At 40.6% G+C, this 10,564-nt stretch overlaps 1 protein-coding gene across 1 annotated transcript in view; it reads right to left on the bottom strand.

Annotated features, from left to right (window-relative positions):
• Positions 1-10,564, bottom strand: part of LOC109638050 (uncharacterized) — a 45,480-nt gene that overhangs the window by 29,353 nt on the left and 5,563 nt on the right. The window contains exons 5-8 of the mRNA XM_069523876.1: positions 9,651-9,825; positions 9,373-9,500; positions 7,196-7,489; positions 2,914-4,089 (exon numbers count right to left, since the gene is read on the bottom strand). Coding sequence (XP_069379977.1) covers positions 2,914-4,089; positions 7,196-7,489; positions 9,373-9,500; positions 9,651-9,825 — 1,773 coding nt within the window. The remainder of the gene's footprint in view (positions 1-2,913; positions 4,090-7,195; positions 7,490-9,372; positions 9,501-9,650; positions 9,826-10,564) is intronic.

Below are 10,564 nucleotides of genomic sequence, written 5' to 3'. Positions count from 1 at the left end.
GGTTTATGTATTCATATAAATAAACAATGTTATCTGGTTCAAAATAATTCATCTCCTCTAAAAGATAGTGACCTTAAATTACTGACAAATATCAAACTATCCAATAGAGAAGCTGTTATATTACAGCTACATTTAGTTAACCAATATCTTAATATCATATATAATAACTAATGTCCCTCTCTTTAATATAAACAAGAACTGCTATGAGGAACACTGATGACCAATGACACCCACTGAATATCACATGCCCATAAAAAGAAACATTACATTTGAATGGCCCAAACAACAACTTTTCATCAGCTCTATTCCAACTCATGAGACTGTCATCCCTACAAGAACATGCATCTAGTTTTGTTTTGCCTGCTCATTATTAATGCAAAGAGAAGTCTGGAGAGTGTGTCATAGCGTCAAGCCTTTGAAGAATGTGAATTATACATTTAGTGGGCGGCAAAAGGAGAAGAGAGCTGTGGTCAATCCTGAAATGACCAGTTTGGTTCTGTTTAGCATGAACTGTTTACCAGTGTTTGCATAATGTAGTGCAAGCAAAGAGGAGGAAAAGATTATCCACACACTCAAACTTAAAATCCTTTAGTATACAAACTTTACTCTCTCTCTCTCTCCCCTCTCTCTCTCTCCCTGCGGTTACAACCACAAACACCTGCACCAGCTCGGCAAAAAACACACCTGTTGAGAACTCAACTAAAGGCTGGGAATTCAGGCAATGGACTCATCTGACCCACACACAATACACACTCACACACAACAGACACAAACACTTGCATATTTAAAGAGAGAGAGCGTTAACCCAAACTCTAACCCCCAAGTAAAAGCACATGACGATCAAACTAAACTACTTAACTACATGGGTCATCTGTGCAAGTGGCTTAGTTCGACACAGTTTTGTTTTTAGGTGCAACCTTAAGTGGCCATTCTAGTTATAATGGGAGAAAAGTAAGGCATTGGATAATGAGTGAGTAAATATTTCACAACCCTAACTATGACTTGATAATCATGGTGACAATAACAACCCTAAAAAAGACAAAACCATGTGTTCCACAACGTTAACCGAGTGATTATGATTTTTACCATAACAGTGATCCGCGTGCTGTATATGTACACCATGGGTCATATCTGAGGGTAAGGACAAATATGATTGTGTAATTTGGAGAAGTGTTGCTATCGTTTCTCTCCTCTGACACTGACAGAAAGCAAATTCACACAATTCCCCAAATCAAGCATCACTGTAGCAAGTGATAGCAAATGTTAAACATATGTTTTATTGGAGTTAGATTGTTCTGTGCATTGCTTTGAGACATTTGTGCTTGACAAGCCTCAGAGTATCAATATTTTAACAAGTCAATTGGTAAACAGTAAATTTAACTGTCTTGAATTTATCAGAAACACATGGGCACTGTTCACATGGCTGTAGCACTGACAGGTTTTGGGCAACAACATCCTAATATTACTGCGCACTGTGTTACCATGCAGCCAGACTGCCGCAATATTTTCCACAAGCTTCTCCCACAAACGCCTGGAGGGTAGACCTAGACGTCAAGTGCCTCAGCTGAGCCACATCATATGACGCTGCAGTAAAAGCTTCAGGCAGCCAACAGCTGTCCTCACAGAGAGGGGAGACTTTGCGTTAGCGATGACATCACCTCTTGAGGTGGTGTCCAGTCTCAGCGGAAGACGAGTATCTGTGCTAAGACTGTAGACTTCCAACACACCTCTGTTGACTGCAAGGCTGGCTGTTCAAGCTATGTTACGACTACTTTTAGACGTTTTTGATAAGGCCAAACCATGACATACATTATCCCAAGGGACTTTGCAGAGTAAGGTCAAGACCTTACATTATTAGAAAGAGAAACCCAACAGTTGCCACCATGAGCAAGCACTTGGGGACATTGCAGAGGAAAAACTCCTTTAAGACATGGAGTACAGACAGCAGTTCTCCCAGGCAGACTCAGTACCTACCACAAAGCCAGATTAAATCTAAAACATTCAAATGGCTAATTCATTCACTTTGTATCCTTTCCAACTCACCAGATCCCTTTACTCCAATACAGGCTGCTCTACAGGGACGAGGACTGAGTCACCATGGCAATGTTTGCAGCTCAGATGGAAATTAAAGGAGGGAAAAATGATGCAGCTGCTGTTTGAATGTGAGATCACGTACGGTAGATCTAAAAGTCACCGCCAAAATATGCACCCTATAATGTCACTATTACATCAAAATCCCAGCATGGGCAGTCGCATTTGTTGGAGGTGCAAACAAACACTTTGAAAAATAGGCTTTAAAACTTCATTATAATTGTCAGGCCATCTGCTCAGCTGAACTGATAAAGGAGGTTCTACGACTTATCTGTTTGTCAGCAGCAGTTCACACCGAGAAAACACACAACATGAGGCAGAGGGAACCAGAAAACAAAACACTTCAACTCGGCTGAGGGTGGAAGATGCAAACATTCTGTAGCTGCTTGTGTATTATGTAGATTACAGTTACAACTAAATAGTATATTTACAGAGAAAGTCACCGAACCTCATCTGCATACCAACAGTCTTTATTATAACACACATCTGAGTTAAATTTAACATAAAAACAAATCAAAGTGCTAAACAGCATGTTGCCCATGCCAGGTTTTACTTCACCTTCTATAAAATCTCACCACCAATAGAAATCAGACTTTCTCTTGACTTCAGCACCCTGGAAAGCACAACCCACCGCAATCCTAACAATATCATTGTAAATCATCCAAAAACCACACACCACATTATTATTGGAACATCCCTAATAAAGATCAAGTAAAGGCATTTCCTATTTGCCTACATCTACATTTAAATTAAAATAATCATTTCATTAAAATCAAACATGTCAAATGTAGCATCAAAGGTTTAAGGTATTAAGGTTGTTACCTGACACATTCTGCATCTGCATGACGGTGGTCACTTGGATGGATTGCTCCTCAGTGGCTGCTGTACTTGGAGTGGTGGTTGTGTCAGCCACAGCTGAAGACATGGGAGCGAATGTAAAGAACTCTGTGCCAATCTCTGTTGTGGTGTCTTCCTCTGTCAAGGTGTCACCGCTCTGCTCTGCTACCAGAGTGATGGACTCATCAAAAACAGTCATTGACGATGTTAGACTTTCAGATGAGGTTCCACTGTCGGTCAGAACGGTGGCGGATGCCACAGATACAGGAGTGGTCTTGTCCTTATCGGCAACAGCTGGCGTCTCTACATCCTGGCTTTGAGCTGTGGTTTGTGTTGTCTCTGGTGGTCCTGTGGTCGAGTGGCTCACCTCTTCGCTGGGTTTGGTGTTACACATAAAGGTGGTGTCAGTGGGAATGGCAGTGGGGATTGTTGTACTATCAATGCTACTAGTGCTCTCTGACGGGCTGGATGGTAGCTGAGGAGGTGGAGGGCCCTCTACAACCAAACCAACCTCAATCTCATCCATGCTGGGATCGTAATCTGGGAACGCTGTTGTTGAATGAAGCTCAGTGAGTGAGGGTGTTGATTCTGAGGAGCTGAACACTTCCTCGCTGGTCAGTTCGGTCGATTCTGTCGGAGTGTCTGTGAGGTCAGAGGTCATGGCTGTGGTTATCGCAGCACCCAGAATAGTTTCCTCAGTCTTCCCCTCTGCAAACATGGGCTCAGTGCTAATAGAGGCTATTGTGATGGCAACATCGGGTTGGATTGTGCCGACCTCAATCACTGAGTGATCGTTGGGCTCCTCAGTGGGCTCAGAGACTGATTCTGTGGTATCACTGCTTTCTGTTGCGTGGGGAATTTCTGGCTCAGGTGTTGTGTCATCATGTTCCTCTCTGATGGTGGGTGCAACTGTGGTGATTAACTCTTCTTCTTCTCCTGCAGGAGTGGAGCGAGGTGGAGCCATACTGGTAGAGAACATAGATGGAACATTTGAAGGAACTGAAGAGTCTGGAGATTCATCCTCTGATACAGTTACAGATTTAGGGGTTAGCGTAGGGGCGCTGCTTTCTAGTAAAGGGATGGAGGTAGTGGAGCTGATGGTGGTGGACTGCACCACAATCACATCCACAAAGGACATCTGGTTGATCACCTCTCTCCTTCCTACAAAACACACATAAGCATGCACACATAAGAAATTGACTCAAATGTTAAACATATTGTGTGTGATGTGTGAAAAACTAATATAGTCTTTATAAGATATTACAGACAAAGCAGTAGTATATGGGTCAAGTCGTATGTACGGTGGTTGAGGCATCTCAAGCGCAAACACAAATGCAAAAGCCACAACACAACTGCAAAAGCCATACAACGGAAACACAAACACAACGGAAGTCAGCGATAATGGATGTTGACAATGAAGCAAGCAGAGTAACTTACTGTGGTCGTAAGAACCATTGTTTGTAAAAAAAAAAAAAAAAGTAGGACTAACCAATCACTGCTTAAATTGCAATGTTTCTCTATTGAAGGTGTTACAATACAGGTTCTTCTTCTTTGGGTGCTTGAGGCACCTGCATCGTAACATCTCAAACAGACAAACATCAAAGATTAAGCGGCGACTGGCTTGTTCGAATTTTCACAAATGACTCACTTGACCGCATTAGGTAACAGTGCTTGTTTGAACGTCTGTTTCTTTTGTAGTTCTATTGTTACATTTGCATTCATGTTTTCCGTTCATGCACCTGCGGGCTACTTCTCAGCCACCATACGTATGAGTCAAATAGTAGTTAAGGAGCAATGTGCCAAAGCTGCAATAACAGTGTTTTATTTATTTTGTTCTAGTTTCCCAGAAACCGTAAGGTGAAGGACTTTCTATCCTAACTCTTCATTTTGTTTATAACCAGAACCAATATTAATTCTGACAGTGTTTTCAAAGACACAGTGGAACCAACCTTATTTGACCCTACTTAAAGTCAGAGAACCAATTTTAATATGCATTAGGGTGGTTGGCAGATAACCTCAATTGTCGTGAAGTACTGGTGAAGCAAATAATATAATGTTGACTTAATAGTCTTTCTCTTGTACATGATTAAATCAGATATTAGGTCATTATCTTGATGAAGATGAGGTCATTTTTAAAGTTTTGTTCCCAGGAGTGCTTTGCAAGTTTCTCTCAACATTTCCTGATCTGCCTGATCTTGGTTGCTCTGACTATTTCTGTCCTCTATCGTACACTATGCGCTATCTGTCCTCCAACAGTTGTTTTGCTTTTACTATTTTTGGTCCAACATCTCTCTCCAATAGTCCTCAAATGCTCGCTAATGAACCAGTCTACTTAGCTCTTGAGGTTTTATTGAGTATTTACGTTTTTCTTGAGCGCGTCTCTTCCTCCCTGCCCCTCTGTCCTCCAATGCGCTCTCATTTACTCGCGCCCATAAAAAGTAGTGTAGCAGCTTTAGAGAGCTCTCCTCTGTGTGCAGACAGTTTGTGTAAAGCCAGCTGTTGACCATTATGTACTAACCCTCTTTCTTCATCAAACTGTTTCTGATGTGAGGTGTGACACAGGTTTTTCCCTAACAGGAAAATAGGGCCTCTTCTCAGAGGGAGTGCATTATCTCACTGATGCATTTGAGCTGTTGCTCTTACTGAAGTCTTTGTTTTCTTCTCGGCCAATGCAGACACCAATCAGACCAATTATCCCCCATTTCCTTTTGCACTGACCTCCTCTCTCCCTGTCTAACTGTGTAGTCTAACGGACATAGGTTTACATCATATTTCTTCTCTGAGATATTATTGGGAGTGGGAAAGCAGAAAATGATGGAGTGAGTCCCACCAAACACGGGTACTTGAAAAGCACTTAGACGGGGGTGTAAATACAACATGAGTGAGAGGGCTGACATGGAATACACAGAGCAGGAGGTGAGGGTGGCCTGTTTGTGTGCCCTCTGAACTCCAGGGGGACTTATCACTGCGAGAGTTAGCATGGCTCAGGGGCAGTTAATGGCCAGGCAGGGGACGGCTTATCTACCCAACCTCTCATTTGTAAAGATGGAAAGGCCAGGTCAGGGGTCACCAAGGATGACTGAATTTAGAAGTCCAGCAGTAGCTTTGTCCATTATCCAAATGTCTGCTCTGATAAGTACAAGTGAGAATGACAGAGGACAAACTTCTGACAGCGGAAATGAGAGGAGAAAGGTGAAAAGGGAGTAAGATAGTGAGACTAAAAAGGCTGACAGGTGTGGTATTAGTTATTTTTGCTGCTTTTCTAAATGGCGGCTATCATCAGTCATTGGGTTGCGCCCTCAGGATACTGGTTAGCTAAGAACACTTCACATTTTGAGGGATTAGCCTAATTCTGCTAACTGCCAGTGAACCATGAAGTATCGCTATTTATAGAGATCCATTGCAATGCAACATTTTCTACCCAAGGTCACTAATCATGACAGTTTATATTGGTTTTTAGAAGTAATGAATGATGGATTTCTACAACTCCATCACCTTGATTTTTCTGGTTTCGACTGGAGTTTTATGAGTGGAATCAATATTAATACAAAATATTCATAAATCTGTATATTGTGTAAAATAAGTGTAATAAGTAAAATAAGTGCAGTCCCAAACTCTCAAGGAAAACTATTCATTATAATTCTCCTTATTCTTTTTCTCTCCATTAGATTTGAACTGTTGTGTCTATTGTTTTCAAAGTAGACAAGTATGATTTTGTCCTCTTGGGTAATTGTGTTGCCATAGACATGGGCAGGACACTAAAATGTGAGACAGTGATGTCAACTGGACGCTGTGAGACTAGTCTGAACCAAAATGCTCATGAGAAAACCATTCCTCTTCTTTTCTGTGGTTGTTGTTGTTGTCTTTGAAACTATAAATATAGCAAGAAACAGAGACATAAAGTAAAATGGACACTGGATATGCAGCAGATATTTTAAAAATATTTTTTAGATGTTGGTCTAGTGTATTGGAGGGAATGTGTTCAATGGTGCAAAGAAGTAGAAAGTTAAAGGGTGGAGGATCTGAAGTAAATACACAAGATGAGATCATAGCTGCTTACAGCCCAGGCCTGCTTGACAAGGAAAAATGTGTGCTTTCAATCACTGTCTGTTTTTCATAAACCAAAAAATAAATAAATAAAAACAAAATAAAAACATATATATGTGTGTATACAAATAGAGAATTTGCCTGAACGTGTGCAGGCAATATTTTCCATGATTAATTGTAAATCTGCTAAACAACAACAAGAACCTTGGAGTGAGCTTACCTCTGAAACAGTAAGCTCCAAGCTTCATAGATGGTTCTGGGAAGCCAGTCTGGTTTCTGTAGCGATACATGGTCCTGACACCAAGCAGGCCCCCCCCACACTTCATTCTGGGTAATGCAACAGGATGTCTTACGCTGCCGTCAGAGAGCCAGCCATAGTCACATCTGTCCAGGCCCTGTCGCCAGGCAGCATGGAGCTGGCCAGGGGTTGCCAAAACAGATTTTCTCCTCTTGCACTCTACACGGGCCTCCTCTAAAGTCATCTTATGTGTCACAGGAGCATAAAACACTTCACCTACAACAAAGAGAGAAAAATGACTTAATGCACAAGCACAAAGTCAAAAGCAAACATTATGACAAATTGTCAGTGATCGTAAAAACTAAATCTGATTACAGTTGTTTCATATTTCATTTTAGATTATTTGAAATGAAACCCAGACTAAAAAGCTTACTATTTGGAGTAATCTCAAGATGCAGATTTCTGACCTTTCAGACGAGACATAGCCCAAAAACAGCTGACAAAAGTCGCAGCTGTGCAGGGCACAGACCCAAAACATCTCCCACCGATCATATTCAGGACAACAGTAGTTCATTCATTGCATTAGTGTGAGGTGGGATAGCAATGCAGATAATGTGCCTGGCCTGTCAATGAACGTGTCTGTACTTCAGGACATTAGGTTTCCCCTCAGGGGGGAGTGAACTGAATTACACCTTCAGTGTTTCCTTCCTTCATTATATTCAAGTCAGGGTCTCCTCCTCAGAAATGTGCTATGAAAATTAATACAATTGCATATATTATATCCTACCTTCAGGAATATTATAAGTGAAACACTATAGTAAATCAAGATCTCAGCTGAAGCCAGATAACAAGCGTGGATGATGTGTTTTTGGGTGTTGGGTGTAACATTTTAAATATCCCATGTTGGTTACATCCCATTGATTTACAATGGCATTGAGATTAGGAGATATTTTCCACCCAGATATGTTCTTGCTTTTAAAAGCAGACAGGAGACATACAGTCACTTTCTACAACTAAAACCCCCTATTATATGTAGTGATTTTACTTTAGATCTTCTTCACTTTAATTATTTCACTGATGACACCGGTAAGGTATTGGCTGTTCTATTTTACAAAACTTATATCTTATATCTATATCTCAAACTCTTCTAGGAAATAAGAGAAAATTGATATAATATTAATATAATTATTATTATTATTATTATTTATTATTATTATGACAGTAATTAAAGATTCTAAAACGCATACCGATGTAAACACAATGTGCCAATAAAGTGTTTTATGCTACTTTCTATCACCAATTATGCATGCAACTAACTGAAGTTACCTAGTAAATCAAACTCATTGACCCTTAAGTTGAGTATTGTGATATATGTGTGGGAAAAATAACACACCATCCCATCATATGCAACAATCCAAGAGGTTGAAGTTTGGTTTCTTGCAGAGACAATTCAAATATATACTCTGCATTTGTGTCCCTGGTGGTTGTAGGACAGGGGGACTCAATTATCTGTATCTGCTCATAACTCTGATCATACAAATGTCACAATACTCACTACATACTACATTTTCACATGTAATTGGTTTGCAACTTGTGCCACGGCTGCACAGCACACATCCCAGCTACAGAGGACTGACTCGAGTAGATGTGTCAAGAGGGAATGGTAACACTCGTAAAAATCTGAGAGCAGTTCAGTCCATCAGCAGAAACAGCCTGAATAATGAACAGCTTGAAAGGACTGTTGGCTGAGAGGGGAAAACTTCCCATGAGCAGTGCCAAAGACACTTAAAACACCCATTATCACATATTTTGGTGAGTTTTCCAAAAACCACTATGGTGGAGAATAAAATTTTACTTTCTGCATCAGAATCTGGTTAATGGAAGCTTCTCTCTTACCCCAACTCTCTTTTTGCAAAACCTGAAATTGTTTGGCACAACAAAATATATAAAAAAAGTCTCACATTGTCACCAGTAATATTTTCAAACAAAAACAATCAAGTGTATTTCCCCAGCGGTAGTATAATAAGCTGTAAAAGTAATTTGCTTTGGCACTGTGATGGTTTGGAGGTTTCGTCATTTTAGCCAAAGGGTGTGTCAGTGCCTCTTAACAACACCTCATCTCTTAGAGGGAAAAGGCTTAAATTTGTGGCTTAACTTACCATCAAGTTTATCTACGTAACAATATACATCATAGGTCTCTGTTGGTTTCCTGATGCCATATGTCCTAATGCCAGGTTTGGTCTTCAGGTTGCCATAGCAGCCGTTCCTTGGCTGGATAATGGGGTATCTATGCAGGGAGAGAAAAGAAGATGCTTTATAACACATAAGTTAAACCCAAGTTATCCGTGTGCTAAAGTATTTTACATCACATCAGAACACGAGCAAAAATATATCGTGATAGAAATTGCTTTTAAAAGAAAATTGAAATGTAGCTGACCTCACTGTCTGATCAGCGATCCAGCCGGCATCACATTGGTCAAAGCCATCCTCAAAGGCTGCTCTCAGTTGGTCATATGTGGCAATGGTTGCTCCAACATTTTGGCATGTTCTGACAGCGTTCTGGTAGTCCAGTGTATATCTGCTGATGCTCGCCCGGTAGTGAAAGACAACACCTGAAAACAAATAGTTACAACAACAAAAAAGAAATGAAGCATAAAGTGGATTTGTATTGTGATCTGGAATTCATCGACATAATGTCAGCCCCATAAATTATAATGTCTCATAAAGCACATAGCATCAGTGGAATGATTGAGTTTCTCAGTTTCTTTGGAAAGGAGGAACTTTGCAATAAACCAATCTGGTAAGTAAAATACAGTTCACCACAAATGAACAAGATAAGTGCAGATGATGCCATGGCCCTGAAATCCCCATATTTGTGGACAGTAAACTGACGCGGAGGACATGATTGATAGTCCTAATTAACATTGCAGATATTTGGGAAAGAGGTTGTGAAGATCCTTAACCAGTGGAAAGCAAAACTATCTCAGTTTACCCCCGCTCCACCCATGTTTACTACATCCCCCAAACATGAGTTATATCTCCCAGAGTGCTTATCAAGTGAGAAAATGTAGAATATACATAATGACAAGAGGTAAGGACCGGTATCCCCTTTAACGAGACTGTGACATTTGACTTAGTGGTACTGCACTATCTAGTGGTGCATTATCATATAAATAATTTAAACCTTGTTTGAAGTTTATATTGGGGAATTCCATCTTATCTCAACGATGGTAAAGTTAAAAAAAAAAAGGCTGACAAACAGCCTCTGAGGGCCCCACCAAAGAGAACAATCTCCACTGACAAGGTGGCACCCAAGATGACAAGGATGCATGAGGTTATGCAGCGTTTGCT

The sequence above is a fragment of the Paralichthys olivaceus genome, chromosome 4, assembly GCF_024713975.1.
Source record: "Paralichthys olivaceus isolate ysfri-2021 chromosome 4, ASM2471397v2, whole genome shotgun sequence".
Taxonomy (NCBI): domain Eukaryota; kingdom Metazoa; phylum Chordata; class Actinopteri; order Pleuronectiformes; family Paralichthyidae; genus Paralichthys; species Paralichthys olivaceus.
This window is presented reverse-complemented; position numbering and strand designations above follow the sequence as displayed.